At 39.6% G+C, this 18,948-nt stretch overlaps 1 protein-coding gene across 1 annotated transcript; it reads left to right on the top strand.

Moving 5' to 3' along the window:
• The first annotated feature begins 1,236 nt into the window (after nucleotides 1-1,236).
• LOC104240320 (uncharacterized) lies at nucleotides 1,237-2,025 on the top strand. The gene has a single exon (XM_009795149.2). The coding sequence runs from the start codon at nucleotides 1,237-1,239 to the stop codon at nucleotides 2,023-2,025; it is 789 nt and encodes a 262-aa protein (XP_009793451.1).
• Nucleotides 2,026-18,948: the final 16,923 nt, after the last annotated feature.

The following is an 18,948-nucleotide window of genomic DNA, read 5'->3' as shown; positions in this document are numbered from 1 at the left end:
GACAAGATACTAGGGAGTTACTGTTGGATTTTGTTTAATAACAAAAGAAGGGTGAATGGAAAATGGTGGGAAAGAAATGGAGGGAAGTGAAATTTTGAATGAGTTCACTAATGCACTTTGTCCCTCATTGGTAGAAAGAAAGAAAGTCTTGGTGTTTATATAGAGAAACTCATCTTTTAGCTCTTAAAGAGCTAGTAAGAAGGCAAGCCTCGCGTCGTCGTCGCTCGGCTCGGCTTCGGCTTCGGATTTGGATTTGTCAAAGATCGATTGATTCATTAATCCTTTTGGACAAAATTCTTTTCAAATATTTAATTAAATTAATTAAAGAAAATTCAATCCGAAATAACCAATGACCCGCGACCCAGTCCGGTCCGGCCCGCTTTTCTTTCTTGGATTAATTTAAATTCGTTTTAAATTTCCCGCAAAAATTTCCAACAGTCATGACTGTTCTGAAAGGTTGCAAACTTCTTCAGAGCGTCACACCTGTTCCAACAGCTATGACTGTTCTGAAAGGTTGCAAACCTCTTAAGAGTGTCACACCTGTTCCAACAGCCATGACTGTTCTGAAAGGTTGCAAACCTCTTCAGAAACATCACCAAGTTGGCTATAAATAGATCTTCAAATCCCAGAATATTAACTTATGAAATTTTCTGAATCTTCTTCTTCTTCTGCACAAAATATTCCAGTGTGTTTTACGACCATTGAGTGGTTCGCCGATCACCAGAGTTTTAGGTACCGATACACTGGTGAGTTAAATCGTTCTATCCTGGGAGGATATATTCCAAAACCTCGGGTACTTGAGGGGAATAATTTCCTTAAGGACACACTGTGTATTCAGTGGGCTCGATTTTTTCCTACAACGTTTTTCCAGAATTTATTTGAAGAAGTTTACTGTTTCAGAATTTAATTTCTACTAACTTTCTGTTTCTGTTTTCAGAAAGATTATTACTTAATATATTTACTGCAATACAGATTGATAACAATCTTAAGGAAATTAATAATTATATTCTGTATTTTGTCAGAATTTTATTATTCTGATTTGAAGATATAAAAAACTTCATCAGAGTATTAAAATTCAGAAAACGATTTGAAGAATATAAAAACTTCATCGTTTTTCCGGAAAAACAGTATATAAAAACTTCAGTTGTTTTTATTACGTACTGTTTATTAATTACAGTATTATTTACTGTTTTGGTTTTGCTATTAATTGATCTCTTCTGTTGTTGACAGTAAGAAATGGCAAATAAGAATGGAATTCCTTCCACGACTGTTGGTGCAACGACGATAGCCTCGTCAAGCCGCACTGCTGTTCCTCCGGCCGAGAAACCGGGGAAATTTTCTGGAACCAACTTCAAAGGATGGCAGCAAAGGGTGTTCTTCTGGCTTACCACTCTTGGTATGCAGAAATTCACTAGTGAAGAGCCTCCAGTTCCTGCTGCGGACATGCTAGATAATGAAAAGTTCATGGTTGTTGAGGCATGGAAGCAGACAGATTTTCTTTGCAAAGGTTACATCTTAAGTGCTTTAGAGGATGACTTGTACGATGTGTATAGTGCAATAAATACTTCGAAAGAATTATGGGACGCACTTGAGAAGAAGTACAAGACAGAAGATGCATGCTTGAAGAAGTTCGTGGTTGCCAAGTTTCTAGACTATAAAATGATAGATAGCAAAACTGTGGGAACCCAAGTTCAGGAGCTTCAACTTATTTTTTACGACCTTATTGCTGAAGGTATGGTCGTGAATGAAGCATTTCAAGTAGCTGCTATGATTGAAAAATTGCCTCATTCGTGGAGAGATTTCAAGAACTATCTGAAGCACAAACGCAAAGAAATGAAGTTGGAAGATCTTGTGATACGTCTAAAGATCGAGGAAGACAACAAAACAGCCGAGAATAAGTCTCGTGGAAATTCAACGATTATGGGAGCTAATGTCGTTGAGGAGACTACTCCAAAAAGTAAGAAGAGGAAGAGGCCTTCTGGAAAAACTAAGGAGCAGAACAAAAAGAAGTTCAAGGGAAACTGATACAATTGTGGAAAAATTGGTCACAAAAGCCCTGATTGTCGTCTCCCGAAAAAGGATAATAAGAAGGGACAAGCCAACATAGTGGAGAAGAATGATGACATTGATGATCTTTGTGCAATGCTTTCGGAATGCAACCTTGTTGGAAATCCGAAGGAGTGGTGGATTGACTCTGGAGCCATTCGACATGTTTGTGCTATCAAAGAAGCATTTGCGACTTACTCTACTGCTGGTCCCGAAGAAGAAATTTCCATGGGAAATAATGCAACAGCCAAGATTGAAGGTTATGGGAAGATATTCCTGAAGATGACTTCCGGCAAGGTGTTAACGCTCAACAACGTTCTTCATGTTCCTACTATTAGGAAGAATTTAGTTTCTACTTCTTTACTTGTAAAGAATGGATTCAAATGTGTATTTGTTTCTGATAAAGTTGTTGTAAGCAAGAACGAAATGTATGTTGGAAAAGGTTACCTCACAGAGGGCTTTTTCAAACTCAATGTAATGGTTGTTGACAGTATGAATAAAATTTCAGCTTCTTCTTATTTATTGGAGTCAAATGATTTATGGCATATTCGTTTAGGACATGTCAATTATAAAACCTTGCAGAAGTTAATTAATTTAGAAGTATTGCCTAAATTCGAGTGTAATAAATCGAAATGTCAAATATGTGTTGAATCTAAGTTTGTAAAACATCCATATAAGTCTGTTGAAAGGAATTCAAATCCTTTAGACTTAATTCATACTGACATTTGCGATATGAAGTCGACACCATCTCGAGGTGGAAAAAAGTATTTTATTATTTTTATTGACGATTGCACTAGATATTGTTATGTTTATTTTCTTAATAGTAAGGATGAAGCAATTGAAGCATTCAAGCAATACAAGAATGAGGTAGAAAATCAATTGAATAAAAATATCAAAATGATTAGAAGTGATAGAGGTGGAGAATATAAATCTCCGTTTGCAGAAATATGTTCGGAATATGGAATTATCCATCAAACTACTGCACCTTACACACCTCAATCCAATGGAATTGCGGAAAGGAAAAATCGGACTTTAAAAGAAATGATGAATTCTTTATTAATAAGTTCCGGATTACCGCAGAGTTTGTGGGGGGAAGCTATCCTTACAGCTAACCGGATACTCAACAGAGTACCCCACAACAAAATGCAATCTATTCCATATGAAAAATGGAAAGGAAGAAAACCCAACTTGAAATATTTCAAAGTGTGGGGGTGTCTAGCAAAGGTACAGGTTCCTTTACCTAAAAGGGTTAAAATTGGACCAAAAATAGTAGATTGCGTTTTTATTGGATATGCTACAAATAGTAAAGCATGTCGGTTTTTGGTTCATAAATCCGATAATCCTGAGATTCATGTTAATACGGTAATGGAATCAGATAATGCTGAATTCTTTGAAAACATCTATCCGTATAAAACTGAAAGCGAGTCGTTAAGTGAAAGACCTAAATGACCTCGGGAATAACCAAAGGAAAATACTCCAAGTATAGAAGATCCAAGGCGTAGCAAACGTCAAAGAACATCTACTTCCTTTGGACCAGATTTTGTGACATTCTTGCTTGAAAATGAGCCTCAATCCTTTAAAGCAGCTATGTCGTCTTCTGATTCAACATTTTGGAAAGAGGCAGTCAATAGTGAGATTCAATCAATTTTGGATAACCATACATGAGAATTAGTTGATCTTCCTCCTGGAAATAAGCCTTTAGGTTCAAAATGGATCTTTAAACGAAAAATTAAAGCTGATGGCACTATTGACAAATATAAGGCAAGACTTGTTGTCAAAGGTTATAGAAAAAAGGAAGGCCTTGATTACTTTCACTTACTCGCCAGTAACAAGGATAACATCTATTAGGGTGTTAGTGGCACTAGCGGTCGTGTATGGTCTTGAAATCCATTAAATGGATGTTAAAACAGCTTTCTTAAATGGAGAATTGGAGGAAGAGATTTACATGGAACAACCTGAGGGTTTTGTGGTTCCTGGTAAAGAAAAGAAAGTTTGCAAACTTGTTAAGTCGCTTTATGGACTTAAACAAGCACCCAAACAATGACATGTAAAATTTGACCAAACAATGTTGGCAAATGGATTTAAAATCAACGAGTGTGACAAATGTGTTTACATTAAAAACACTCCAGGTCATGAAGTCATTGTTTGTTTATATGTTGATGACATGTTGATAATGAGCAAAAATATGACAAATATAAATGCTACAAAACGCATGTTGTCTAGCAAATTCGACATGAAAGACTTAGGAGTTGCTGATGTGATCTTAGGAATCAGAATTCGCAAGATTCCACAAGGTCTAGCATTATCACAGTCTCACTACATTGAAAAGGTACTTGACAAATTCAAGTATTTAGATTTCAAAATTGCCAAGACTCCAATTGACGTGAGTTATGCACTTCAAAAGAATGAAGGTGAAAGTGACTCACAACTGGACTATGCAAGAGTATTGGAAAGTTTGATGTATATCATGGATTGTACGCGACCAGATATAGCATGTGCTATTAGCAAACTGAGTCGGTTTACAAGTAATCCCAATCAAATACATTGGATGGCAATGAAACGAGTTTTGGGATATCTGAAACATACCCAAAATTATGCTTTGTATTATAACAAATATCCTACCGTGATCGAGGGATATAACGATGCAAATTGGATCACCGGATCATCTGAAGTTAAATCCACGAGTGGATATGTTTTCACAATTGGGGGTGGAACAGTGTCTTGGAAATCATCCAAACAAACGTGCATCGCCCGTTCTACAATGGAATCTGAATTCATAGCTTTAGATAAAGCCGGTGAAGAAGCTGAATGGCTCCGGAATTTTTTGGAAGATATTCCATTTTGGCCCAAACCTTTGGCACTTACTTGTATACATTGTGATAGTCAAGCGGCAATAGGTAGGGCAGGGAGCGTTATGTATAACGGAAAATCTCGTCATATTCGAAGGAGACACAATACCGTTAGACAACTACTCTCTAGTGGTGTTATTACAATTGACTACGTAAAGTCAAGAGATAACGTGTCGGATCCACTTACAAAAGGCCTATCTAGAGAGGCAATTGAAAGATCATCAAATGGAATGGGGTTAAAGGCCTAGGACAAGTCATCATGGCGGTAACTCTACCTAGCAGACTGGAGATCCCAATAGCTAGGTTTAAAGAGCTCAAACAAAGTTATGAATGACGGTTCAACATTGTCAACTAACTCAACCCATTCTCGTGATGAAGACAATGTTCAAAAACGAGGTAAAGCATTAAGGCTTTTTGATGTGTCAATAAAGCTTAAAGCTTTTAATGATTTGCTAAGTCTGGCAGGATATGACCAGATAGTGTGTCTTTAGGATTACACGTTTAGGAATCACCTACGTGAGTGTGAAGTGTAAGCCGCTTCAAAGAGAATGAAAGTAAAGGCCCATTCTCTAAGCACTCATGAAACCGGGCGGTGTTCATGGCTGAAATGAACACAACCATGAGAACCATAGATGGTTAAGGATTGATTGTGTGACTTATGTTGTCTAGGTATACAACAAAGCTCGACGGTTCAAAGATATCAAATCTACCGATTGACCGAGTATATCCGATATAAGTTCACTACGGAAAGTTCAAAGGGAAACCTACTTATCCAGAGGCAATCAATTCTTGCTTGTAAAACACACACACGTCCGTGCATTCCTTTAAGTTTATAGCCATTCCCCATTCATGTGGGGGATTGTTGGATTTTGTTTAATAACAAAAGAAGGGTGAATGGAAAATGGTGGGAAAGAAATGGAGGGAAGTAAAATTTTGAATGAGTTCACTAATGCACTTTGTCCCTTATTGGTAGTCTTGGTGTTTATATAGAGAAGCTCATCTTTTAGCTCTTAAAGAGCTAGTAAGAAGGCAAGCCTCGCGTCGTCGCTCGCTCGCTCTGCTCGGCTTCGGCTTCGACTTCGACTTTGGATTTGGATTTGGATTTGGATTTGGATTTGTCAAAGATTGATCGATTGATTAATCTTTTTGGACAAAATTATTTTCAAATATTTAATTAAATTAATTAAATAAAATTCAATCCGAAATAACCAATGACCCGCGACCCAGTCCGGTCCGACCCGCTTTTCTTTCCTGGATTAATTTAAATTCGTTTTAAATTTCCCGCAAAAGTTTCCAACAGTCATGACTGTTCTGAAAGGTTGCAAACCTCTTCAGAGTGTCACACCTGTTCCAACAGCTATAACTGTTCTGAAAGGTTGCAAACCTCTTCAGAGTGTCACACCTGTTCCAACAGCCATGACTGTTTTGAAAGGTTGCAAACCTCTTTAGAAACATCACCAAGTTGGCTATAAATAGACCTTCAAATCCCAGAATATTAACTTACGAAATTTTCTGAATGTTCTTCTTCTTCTGTACAAAATATTCCAGTGTGTTTTACGACCATTGAGTGGTTCGCTGATCACCAGAGTTTTAGGTACCGATAAACTGGTGAGTTAAATCGTTCTATCCTGGGAGGATATATTCCAAAACCTCGGGTACTTGAGGGAAATAATTTCCTTAAGGACACACTGTGTATTCACTGGGCTCGATTTGTTTCTACAATGTTTTTCCAGAATTTATTTTGAAGAAGTTTACTGTTTTCGGAATTTAATTTCTACTAACTTTCTGTTTCTATTTTCAGAAAGATTATTACTTAATATATTTACTGCAATACAGATTGATAATAGTTACATCAAATGGACGTGCATAATTCCTTTTTGTACGGGGATCTTCATGAGGAGGTATACATAAAAAAAACTTTTTGGGTTTCAGGTCGCGAGTCCAAGGAAGATATGCAGACTTCAGAAATCTCTTTATGAGTTAAAATAAGCATAGAGGTGTTAATTTACTAAGTTATTCACTGCCTTAAAAAATTATGGATTCGAGCATTCATACTCGAATTACTCTCTCTTTATTTTGAAAAAGTGTAAAGTTTGAATACATGTCCTTGTTTTTGTCAATGATTTGATTATCTCTGGCAATGAACCTACGATTATTCGGTAATTCAAGGCATACCTTGGTAAATATTTTTACATGAAGGACTTGGGTCGATTGAAATATTTTTTGGTTGTAGAAGTATCCAAGAACTCTAATGGGGTTTTCTTGAGCCAACATAGATATGCCTTGTACATTATCTCAGATATTGGATTATTGGAAGCTAAGCCTGTGGGAATTCCTTTGGAGCAGAATCATCAGCTAGTATTGGCATAGGAATGAGCTCTTGATGACCCTAAAAGTTATCATCGTTTGGTGGGATGGCCCATCTATTTGTGTTGCATACAACCAGAATATCCTACTGCATTCATGTTCTATCTCAATTCATGCGAAAACTGAAAAAGAGCATTTGGAAGTAGCATTGCTAGTAGTCTAATACTTGAACGAAAATCCGAGATAAGGGATTTTGTTGAGTAGTAAATGTGACTTGCGTCTCTATGGATAGTGGGGTCTAATTGGTCTGGTTGTCCTTTAACTTGGTGCTCTTTCATGGATGGTTTATATCTTCGGATGACTCACCCATATCTTGTAAGACTAAGAAGCAATATACAGTCTCACACTCATCAAGGAAGGCAGAATACCGTTCTAGGGAAATGACGATTGGTGAGCTAAAGTGGTTAAAGGGAGTTATGTCTAGTATAGGAGTAGCATGCAATTTTCTTGTTCATCCTTACCATGACGGTCAAATGGCGTTACATATAGCAAAAAATTTTGTCTTTCATGAATGACCATAACATATTGAAATGGACCGTCATTTTATTCGTGGAGAGATAATGAAGGTGTGACAAATCGGCCGGTCGTCTTAAGAATTAACTCTACGATCCCCTATTAACTGCTTTTCCCGTATTTATTTCTCCTATTTTGATTTGCCGGGATATTCGGTTTTAATTTTCGGAGAGTTTTGGGACACTTAGTCCCTAAATGAGAGTTTAAGTGTTAGAAATTTAACTGTAGTCAGAATATTATGAAGACGGCCTCAGAATGGAATTCTGATGGTTCCGTTAGCTCCGTTGGGTGATTTCGGGCTTAGGGGCATGTTCGGATTGTGTTTTGGAGGTCCGTAGCTAATTTAAGCTTGAAATACCGAAAGTTGAATTTTGAAGTTTCCGGTTCGATAGTGAGATTTTGATCCGAGGGTCGGAATGGAATTCCGAAAGTTGGAGTAGCTCCGTATTATTGAATGTGACGTGTGTGCAAAATTTCAGGTCATTCGGACGAGATTTGATAGACCTTTAGATCGAAAGCGTATTTTTAGAGTTTTGGAGTTCTTAGGCTTGAAACCACGGTTAATTCGTCGTTTCGATGTTGTTTTAGTTGTTTTAAGGATTGGTATAAGTTTGGACAGTGCTATTTGACTTGTTGGTACCTTTGGTTGAGGTCTCGAGGGCCTCGGGATAGTTTCAGAAGGTTGTCGGAAGAATTAGGAGTTGTTTGAGCAGCTTCAGCTGCTGGTCTTCTGTCATAACAGCACCTGCGGTTGGGTCCCGGAGGTGTGTAGCCCCAGAAGCGGTATTGTCATCGCAGAAGCAGAAATTGGGAGGAACAACAGGATCTGCAGATGCAGGAGATGTACCGCAGAAGCGGTACCGAATCTGCGAATTGGGAGTCGCAGGTGCGAAGAAGGCTGAGTTAGTGATTGTCGCAGATGTGGTCCCATGGCCGTAGAAGCGGATTAGCTGGGCAGAAACATATAAATTCGTGCCTTCGTGAATTTGAGCTATTTTAACCTCTTTTCAAATGGGAAAAAACCTTGGGAGCATTTTCAAGAGAGATTTTTAGAGGAATTCATTGGGGTAATGTCTTTGGTCCCTAAACTCGTTATTGGGGCGATTTTTATCATTATAAACATGAAAATTTAAAGAAAATTAGTGGTAATTTGGGGATTAGGGCTTGACTAATTAGAGACTTTTGAGTGATGATTTGAGGGACCATTTGAGGTCCTATTTTAGTATTTTTGGTATGATTGAACTCGTGAGAGTGTGAGAATTTTGGAAATGTAAATTTTACTTGATTTCGAGATGTGGGCCCAAGGGGCGTTTTGGTCATTTTACCTAATTGCGCGTATTAGCATAGAATTTCTTTGTAGAATTAATTACTTGAAGTGTTATTTACATTATGAAATTGAATTGAATAGATTTGAGCCATTTGGAGTCGAGTACTCGTGGCAAGAGCGTGGTTTCGGATTGATTTAAGCTAGTTTGAAGTAAGTGACTTGCCTAACCTTGTGTGGCGGATCTTCCCTTTAGGATTTGGTATATTTGATAATTAAAATGCCTTGTACGTGAGGTGATGAGTATGTACTTGAGCTAATTGTTGAAAATCCAATTTTCTTTAAGTAATTTTAATGGTGTTCCTTTTTCCTATTTTATACTACTTGCAATTTAAACCTGTTATTAGCTTAGAAAAAGCATGTTTAATTGACTTAATTATTTATTTTCTTAAACTGCCTTAATTGTATTTTGTGAAGCATGTTAGGTTAGAATTACCTATTTGCTTGGTACGAAATTGAGCTTACTTGAGTATTCTTTGTGTTGCTGCTGTGCGTTATCATTTTGGGACTGCGGAGATGGCATCTTGGGAAAGCCCCTGTACGTATTTATGATTGAGCTGAGGTGCGAGATACCGAGAGATCCCTAGAACGTATATTGAGGATACCAAGAGATCCCTGGCATATGTTGAGGATACCGAGAGATCCTCGGGATACCAAGAGATCCCTGGCATATATTGAGGGTACTAAGAGATCCTCAGATATTATCCTTGTGATTGTTTTTGCCTCTATTTCAGTTATTGAGTTCCTTATATTCCTGTATTAAATTCTTATTGTTAGCTTTCAACGGTATTGCTTATCTTATTCTGTCATACCTTATATTTTTATTTTATCTCAATAGGGCCCTGACCTTCCTCGTTACTACCCGACCGAGGTTAGGCTTGACACTTACTGAGTACCTCCTATGGTGTACATGTTTTTCATGTGCAGATCCAGGTACTTGACTCAGTCTTATCACCCTTGAGGCGAGGTGACTGCTCCAGAGACTTCGAAGTATATCTGCCGCATCCGCAGACCGAGGAGTCCCTTTCCATTCTATCTTGTAGTGATAGCCCTTATATCTTTTCAGTTGATGTAGACATTCCGGAGTGAGAGAATTTTTATTATATTCGTAGCTTGTGATTCATGGGTTTCCGGGTTTTGGGAAAATGTATTAGTTTTTGGGAGTTAATATTGTGTATGCCGAGCGACACTTTTAAACGCTGTTTTATTACTCTATTTCTATTTTAAATTGTTTTCTTCCACAAATTGGTTTATCTTCCGCATTTTAGGCTTACCTAGTCATAGAGACTAGGTTCCGTCACGATGGTTCACAGAGGGTGAACCGGGCTCGTGACAGAAGGGAAATATTAGTATTTGTTTTGTTTCTTCATGAAAAATTGGCGGATATCTTTACAAAGGCGTCAAAAAATTCGCAACATGATTATCTCTTGCACAAGTTGGGCATTCAGAATCTCTATACACTAACTTAGGAGGGGGGAGAATATTATTCGATGCATTTTATGAGTCACGAAATGGACCTGCAAGCCATATAACTATCCATAACATGCCAATTTTCTGTAGCAGTTTGCTATTCACTCTACAAGTCACAGAACTAATATGTGACACGTGAAAGTACAAGAAGGGGGGATGGGTGAATGGTGGTCTATTAAAATTTGGTTGACTAAGTGTGAGTTTAGTCGACTAGGTTTCGCAAAGCAAACATATAAAGTAGAGATGAACCAAACGAATTGAAAGGTAAACAAGACATAACAGTTTTTATACTAGTTCGGTACTGGTGTGGTACTTACGTCTAGTTTCCCTTGGGTCACAATGGTTCTCTTAGATCTTGATAAAGGATTACAACAGTGATGGTTTTAGTTCGTTCACCACCAACGATGTTTAGCAACAATAATTTCTGGATGTTGACGTAACTTTCTTTTGTGTTCTAACTCTTTCTAGCTTTTTTGACACTTGTAGACTCAAGAATACAGTGTTTGTACTAAGAACTAAAGAGACTTAGAAGACATTGTTTGTAGTTGCGTGAGTCTTCTTCTTAAAATTGGCAGTCTTCTTATACTAGAGTTTGAGATCCATTGCAGATTGATCTTGATTGAGGCACTGAATCCTCTAAGAGATTTTATCCAAGGGGTGCCTCCGAATCCTGCACTAGAGATTGGCTGGATTCGTTTATGTCCTTCCTTTTCATGTCCTTATTTCATGGAATGATTTGAGGCTTCGATTTGGTTGGTCAATCTTGTATTATAGTCTTTGAGGAGATGCTTGATATTCTCGAGCTGCAATTGATATGTTTCCTTGTTAGACATTCTCGATGTCCTTTGATTGGGACAGAGATAGCGAGACTGATTTGGTTTCCTCTTTGATGGCTTGACTTTCTTTGACTTAGCATAATCAAATTCTCTTCGATCTTATTTCCTTTTATTGATGTCCTCAGTGGTGCCTTGATTCCTGCAATCAAAGTAGATAGGATTCAGTTTTGTACAATTGTCATCATTGAAACTTAGATGTAAAAATCTCCCCCTTTTTGATGATGACAATAAATAGAGAGTAAACAAGTATGCTTCCCTTTCATATAACTTGAGATGCCTGCTCCCCCTGATTTGTTACTAAATGTCATCACTGCTCCCCCTGAGTTGATTTACTCTCCATAATGTTCTTCGCCTTCTAACATCAATCAAAAAGGAAAGAAAATGCAGACCAAAGATACATAATATAGGAAATAATATACAGATAATATGCAAGCTAGTTCGGGCAACAAAAGTAATGCCTTCAGTAGAGGCATAAACTGATGGTTCATACAGACTAATGCAAAAATAAGTTACAAAACAAAAGCAAGCACACAAAAAGATTGTTTTCAATACACACAAACACACCTTAATTTCTCCCCAGGAAGTACTCGAGGGTGTTGATCACTTTAGTACAGAAGGAGTCATAAGATGTTTCACTATCTTTGACGAGCTTGCCCATCTTTTCTATCATGTAGTTAAATTCCCTGGTTCCTTGTCTCTGTGTGGCTCCCATATCCATCCTAAGCTTGGACATATCTGTACCTATTTCCTTGGTGACTTCCCTGATCTTGTCCACCTGTTCTTTCATCTCAATGAGCAGGAGTTTTACCCCATTTAGATATTGCTGAATCTGCTGAAGATTTTGAGAGGCAGTCGACTGAGACTCTGGTGATTTAGTGGGAGCTTCAACTTGCACTGGAACACTTTCAACTTTGGCGCACTTGACCCATCCATCATCACTTAAAGTGTAACCTATCATAGAAAATACTGGCTTATCATAGGTACTGGTAATATGCTTGGTTGAGAAAGGTGGCAAATCAACCTTCATAACTTCAAGAATATGTGAGATAAGCCAACCATAGGGTAGACAAGCAGCAGAAGAGGATATGTCCCTGATACTCTCAAGCATATACTGACGAATCCATACAAACTAGTCAAGTCTTTTATTATTCACATGATAGTAAGAAAACAAAGATATCTCTAGTAGACAAGGTGTTAAGGGACCCGATTCTAGGAAGTAAAGTGTTGGCTATCATGTGGGCCAAAACATGGTGTTCAAACTTTAGATATTTGGGACAAATGACGGGAGGATTATCAGACAGGAAGGCTTTTACTTCTTCTAAGGAAACTTCAAAATCTTTTGGCCAGGAATTTTGCACAAAAATATCATACCCGTTAAACTTAGTAGAAAATATCTTCTCAAATTGATAAGAGTCAACAACAATTCGAGTGCCTAAAACCATAGACTCCAATCATCTTTATCATTCACGAATAAATTTGCATAGAACATTCTCACAGGCTCTTCATACACAGAGTTCCCAACAGTATTGAACAGAGAGGAAAGTCGTTGAAAATAAAAAATAGCAATCACATCAGATTTTTCATAAGAGAGTGAATTACAAAGTGTCCATAAGCCATAGATTTTGAATTATAAGACTCAAACCTTGATTTCTCACTTGGTCCATAGAAGATTAAATTGTCTTCTGGCCCAAATTCCATGCTCTCCACTTTCCCTTTCTTGCATGCAGGCTTTTTGAGGGTTTGCTCCATGGGCCTCTTTCCTACCCTTTTCTGGCTTATTGGAAGGTCCTCCGAAGATTCATTGCTTTCATTTTCGATTTTGAGAAAATCTAAGTCGATGGAAAACTCCAGGTCTACGGTTTCTTTAGGATTGTGGGTTTTTTGAAAATGTCTGCTTCGTCTGGTAGCAGTGGAAGATGAGAGGTTTCTTTTTGCCATGGTGAGGAATTTTTTTTGGAGAGAATGAAGAATGAAAGGGAGAGAAAAGGGTTCTTATCTAGGCATTGGGAAGGTTGAAGGGTTGCATTGGTTAAGGGAAAGGACGGATTCAGAAGGAAGTAACTCTTCTGAGGAGATGTTTCGGTGGTTCTGATGGAGGTGTAATAATTACACTTACATCAAAAGAAATATACTTCAACAGTTAAACACACATAAGAAAGGAAATAAAATATTTTAAACATATATGAAAGATGTTTTTACAAAATAGACATAATACCAATCTTTTTTCGTAGTAAATAAAATCTTCCTTCTAAAAGAGGTTTTGTAAAATATCAGCAAGTTGAGATTTAGTACTAATGAATTCTAATACAATATCACCTTTAGCAACATGATTACGGATAAAACGATGCTTGATTTCTATATGATTTGCTCTAAAGTGATGCACAAAATTTTTTGACAAACAAATAGCACTAGTATTATCACAATACATAAGAGTAGAGGTAAGAGATAAATCATAGTCGATAAGTTGATGCATGATCCACAGAACGTGTGTACAACAACTTCCAATAGCTAAATATTCTGCTTCAGTCATTGACAAAGCAACACAATTTTGTTTCTTGCTATAACGGCTCGGTCGGTCGTTTCATGAGTTACCGCTCTATTTCCGCCATTTATGCTTCTTTATGTCTTGTTCAGCTATATTATATGGTATCAGGTTGGTTGGTTCGGGTTCGGAGTGGTTTTGTAGAGGAATGAGACACTTATCTCTAAAGTTGGCCTTTTAGTTGGAAAAGTCAACCAGAAGTTGACTTATGAGTAAATGATCTTGGAATTTGGTTTTTATGGTTTAGATAGCTTCGTGAGGTGATTTGGGACTTAGGAGCGTGATCAGAATGTATTTGGGAGGTCCGGGGTAGATTTAGGCTTGAATTGGCGAAATTGAAATTTTAGCATTTTCCGGTTGGTAGTGGAACTTTGATATAGGGGTCAGAACAGAATTCTGAAAATTGGATTAGGTCCGTTGTGTCATTTGGGACATGTGTGCAAAATTTCAGGTCATTCAGATGAGGTTTGATAGACTTTTTGATCAAAAGCGGAATTGGATGTTTTGAAATTCTTAGGCTTGAATCCGAGGGTGATTTGATGTTTTGATGTTGTTTTGAGTATTCCGAAGGTTGGAACAAGTTTGAATAATGTTATGGGATGTGATGGTATATTTGGTTGAGCTCTCGAGGGCCTCGGGTGAGTTTCGGGTGGTTAACGGACCAATTCTTGGTTTTGGAGAGTTGCAGATTTTATGGTTTTTGTTGAAGAAGAAAATGTTCTTCGGGTTCGCGAGCTTGGGGTCGCGATCGCGTAGGTTTGGTTTCCAGTGCATCACGAATGCGTGAGAGGACTCGCGTTCGCATAGGGTAATTAGAGCAGCTGGGGCCCCAAGAGTTTTGTGCACCGCGTTCGCGTAGGTAAGGTCGCGTTCGCGAAGACTTGGACAGTTAAAGCTTCGCGTTCGCGTGGAGGATGTCGCGTTCGCGAAGGAGGAATAATTGGTCAGTGGAATTTGTTGCTTTGCAAACACGAGGCTTTGACCACGTTCGTGAAGAAGGAATTAATACCTGGGCAGAATGTTTAAATAGCCATCTTCGCGATTTTTAGGCCATTTCTCACCATTGTTGGCCAGATTTGTAGCTTTTTGAGAGGGATTAAAGAGGGATTCGAAGGGAAACACTTGGAGGTAAGAGTTTTGAACTCAATACTCGATTCTATGGTAATTTTTACCTAATTAGACATGAAATTAGTGGGATTTAAAGCCTAAAATTAGGGAATTAGGGCTTGAAATTGGAGAGTATAAATTAGGGATTTGAGAGACCATTTGAGATCCGATATTGATGTTCTTGGTATGTAAGGACTCGTGGGAGGATAAGGATTCTAGTAATGTGATTTTTATCAAAATTCGAGACGTGGGCCCGGGGGTCGGGTTTGCCAATTTCGGAATTTTTGAATTAATTTGATTATCTTCGCTTGGGCTTTGTTCCTTTAGCATGTATTAATGGTATGATACTGATTTTGGTTAGATTTGGAGCAATTGGAGGCCGATCCGAGTGGCAAAGGCATCGCGGGCTAGAGTTTGGACCGTATTAAGATAAATAATGATTGTAAATGTTGTCCTAAGGGTATGAAACCCTAGATTTCACATCGTTGTGCTACTTCGAGGTGACGCACACACTAGGTGACGAGCATGGGGTCATGCACCATTGGAAATTGTGACTTGGTACATCTCGCACGATTGTTAAGTCGCGTATTTGATTGAAAACTATTTGATATCATTGTGTTTTGGAAAATATTACTATGTTTTGGGCTGAATGCCATATTTGGGCCTCCTGTCAACTGTTTTGGACCCTTAGGGGCTTTTTACTACTATTCCTCACTGATTTGACTTAATATCTGTACTCAGTCATGTTGTATTCTACTATTTTCATAATTCAGCCATATTTACTCTGTTTTGATATTTTAATTGATATTTTGGGCTGACCATCATATTTTACTGTTGCCCGAGGGGCTTGAGAGATTTCTGACTGAGTGAGGCCGAGGGCCTATATAGTGAAGACATCATGGGATCGGGCTGTGCGCCACAGAATGTGTACTGATTTGAGATATATGAGAGGCCGAGGGAGTGATTTGTTATGCCACAAGATGGCTTGTGATAGCGCTTGGGCTGTAGGAGCCCCTCCAGAGTGTGAATACCCCCAGTGAGCACGGGTACCTAGTGTGAGAAATGTGATATTGCCCAATGGGCTGTTGTTATTTCATGTTGTTGCCCGAGGGGCTGATTACGAGTGATTATGAGGTAGCATGAGGGGCTGGTTCCGTTGATATTTTGCCAGAGGGGCAGTTGTGGTACATGTTTTGCCCGAGGGGCTGTTTACATTTCTATCCTTTTACTCACCGTTTTCATCACTCATTTAAAACTATTGAAAGATGTTTTAAAAAGGTTTTACTGAAGTGAGTTAATTTTACAAGTTCTATTGATTTACTATATTGTTCTGCACATATACTATTTTGCTGTAGTGCTATGACGTGAAATTACCTGTTTTCTTACTGCTCAGCTACTTTTACTTCTATTACTTACTGAGTTGGCGTACTCACATTACTCCCTGCACCTTGTGTGCAGATTCAGGAGTCTTGGGACGCAATAGTGAGTGCTGATCAATCTTCCAGCAGGATTCTGGAGCTGACTAGATAGCTGTTTGGCGTTCGCAGCCCAGTGCTTCTCCTTCCTATCTTATTTAGATTGTCTTTGTATTTATTTTCGGACTATGTTGTTCTTTCTTGTTCCTAGACGAGTTGTAGTTGCTCATGACTGGTGACACCCCGATGTCAGGCTTGTGTTATACTTCCTCACTGCTTGTTTAAACTTATATTATGGGATCTTAGTTAATTAATGGCTTTAAATGACTTTTTATGATTTAGTTGGTTGGTTTTGGGTTTGTGTCGGCTGGCCTAGTTTCACGATAGGCGCCATCACGACCGGGTCAGTTTTAGGTTCGTGACAACTTGGTATCAGAGCCTAGGTAACATAGGTCTCACAAGTCATGAGCACGTTTAGTAAAGTCTTGTGGATCGGTACAGAGACATCTGTACTTATCCTCGGGAGGCTGCAGAACCTTTAGGAAAACTTCATATTCTTGATTTCCTATCGTGCGAATCTATTGATTCTAGTACTAAACTTATGTTATTCTATTCTCTCATAGATGGTGAGGACACGTGTTACCGGTCAGGATGAACGACCACCAGTACCACCAATTAGGGCCACTAGAGGCCGAGGATGAGGTCGAGGCCATGGTAGGGGTAGAGGTGTAGCCCGCACAGCAGCTAGGGCAGCACCTGCAGATCCACCAGCCTCCCCAGTTCATGATGAGGTCCCAGTTGTGGACGCTCAAGCACTGCCAACTCAGGCACTAGCTGTGCCTATTGTGATCCCATGCCTTCAGAAGGCCCTGGCCCAAATTCTATCAATGTGCACTAGCCTAGCTCAGGCGGTCTCAATTACTACAGCCGCAACTACTTCTCAGGCCGGGGGAGACACTCAGACTCCCACCGCTCGCACCCCTGAGTAGGTCGTGCAGGGACTTCAGACACCGGGGCACCTCCAGCCAATCAGTTGTAGCTGCTCAGGACTATGTAGCTCCTATTATGCCAGAGGATAAGCAGCGCAGATTGGAGAGGTTTGGTAGACTTTAGCCTCCGACTTTCGGTGGTGCAGAGGGCGAGGATGCCTAGGGTTTCTTGGACAAGTGTCAGAGGATGCTCCGAACCGTTGGTATTCTGGAGACCAGTGGGGTCTCATTCACTACTTTCCAGTTCTCGGGGGCTGCACTTAGTTGGTGGGTGGCTTACGAGAGGTGTAGGCCGGTTGGCATAGCGCCCTTTCTTGGCAGCAGTTCTCCGTTCTCTTTTTGGAGAAGTTTGTACTTGAGTCTCGCCGAGAGGAGCTGTGCAGGCAGTTCGAGCAGCTTTGTCAGGGTGACAGATCTGTTACACAGTATAAGATGCGGTTCTCCGAGTTGGCTCGTCATGCTGTCTTGTTGGTTCCTACAGATCGATAGAGGATCAGGAGGTTTATAGATGGCCTCAGTTTTCAGCTTCGGTTGCTTATGACCAGAGAGAGAGTATCTGGTGCCACTTTTGATGAGGTTGTTAACATAGCTCGACAACTTGAGATGGTTCGTGGTTAGGAGAGGATTGAGAGGGAGGCTAAGAGACCTCGTGGTCAGGGTGGATTAAGTGGTACTCCTCATGGGGCATCATCGGGCCATGGTTCTCACAGTTCTCATCAGGGCCTTCATCACTCAGTGCCTTTCCAGCCCAAAATTCGTCTCGTGCTCCATTAGTTCATGGCTTTTCTATACCAGGTTCTTCTGCTAGTCATTCTGGTGCTAGCGGTTCCCTTCAATCCCCGTCTCCAGCACTAGGGGGTTGTTATGAGTGTGGAGAGTTGGGGCATATGTAGAGGCAGTGTCCCCGTCGTCTTGGGGGTTCATCTCAGCAGAGAAGTCAGCCATCGACTTCAACACCAGTTACTTCACCACCCACCCACCCAGCTAGGGGTGGAAGACAGTCAGCTAGGGGTCACCCCAGAGAGGGAGGTCGATCAGGTGGTGGTTAGGCCCCGTTTCTATGCACTCCCAGCTAGACCCGATGCTATTGCTTCAGATGCTGTGATTATAAATATTGTCTCAGTCTGCTACAGAGATGCCTCTATGTTATTTGATCTTGGTTCCACTTTTTCATATGTGTCATCATATTTTGTTCATTATTTAGATACGTACCATGAGTCTCTTGTTTCATCTATTCGTGTATCTACTCCGGTGGGCGATAGTATTATTGTGGACCGCGTATATCGGTCATGTGTGGTAACTATTATGGGTTTGGAGACCTGAGTGGACCTTTTGTTGCTTTTTATGGTTGATTTTGATGTGATATTAGGCATGGATTGGCTATCTCCGTGTTGTGCTATTTTGGACTGTCATGCTAAGATAGTGACGTTGGCTATGCCGGGTGTGCCACAGATTGAGTGGCCAGGTTCGACTGATTTTGTCCCCGGTAG

This window comes from Nicotiana sylvestris, chromosome 5 (genome assembly GCF_000393655.2).
Source record: "Nicotiana sylvestris chromosome 5, ASM39365v2, whole genome shotgun sequence".
Taxonomy (NCBI): domain Eukaryota; kingdom Viridiplantae; phylum Streptophyta; class Magnoliopsida; order Solanales; family Solanaceae; genus Nicotiana; species Nicotiana sylvestris.
Note: the sequence above shows the minus strand (reverse complement) of the source record. Positions and strands in the feature narration are given on the sequence as shown.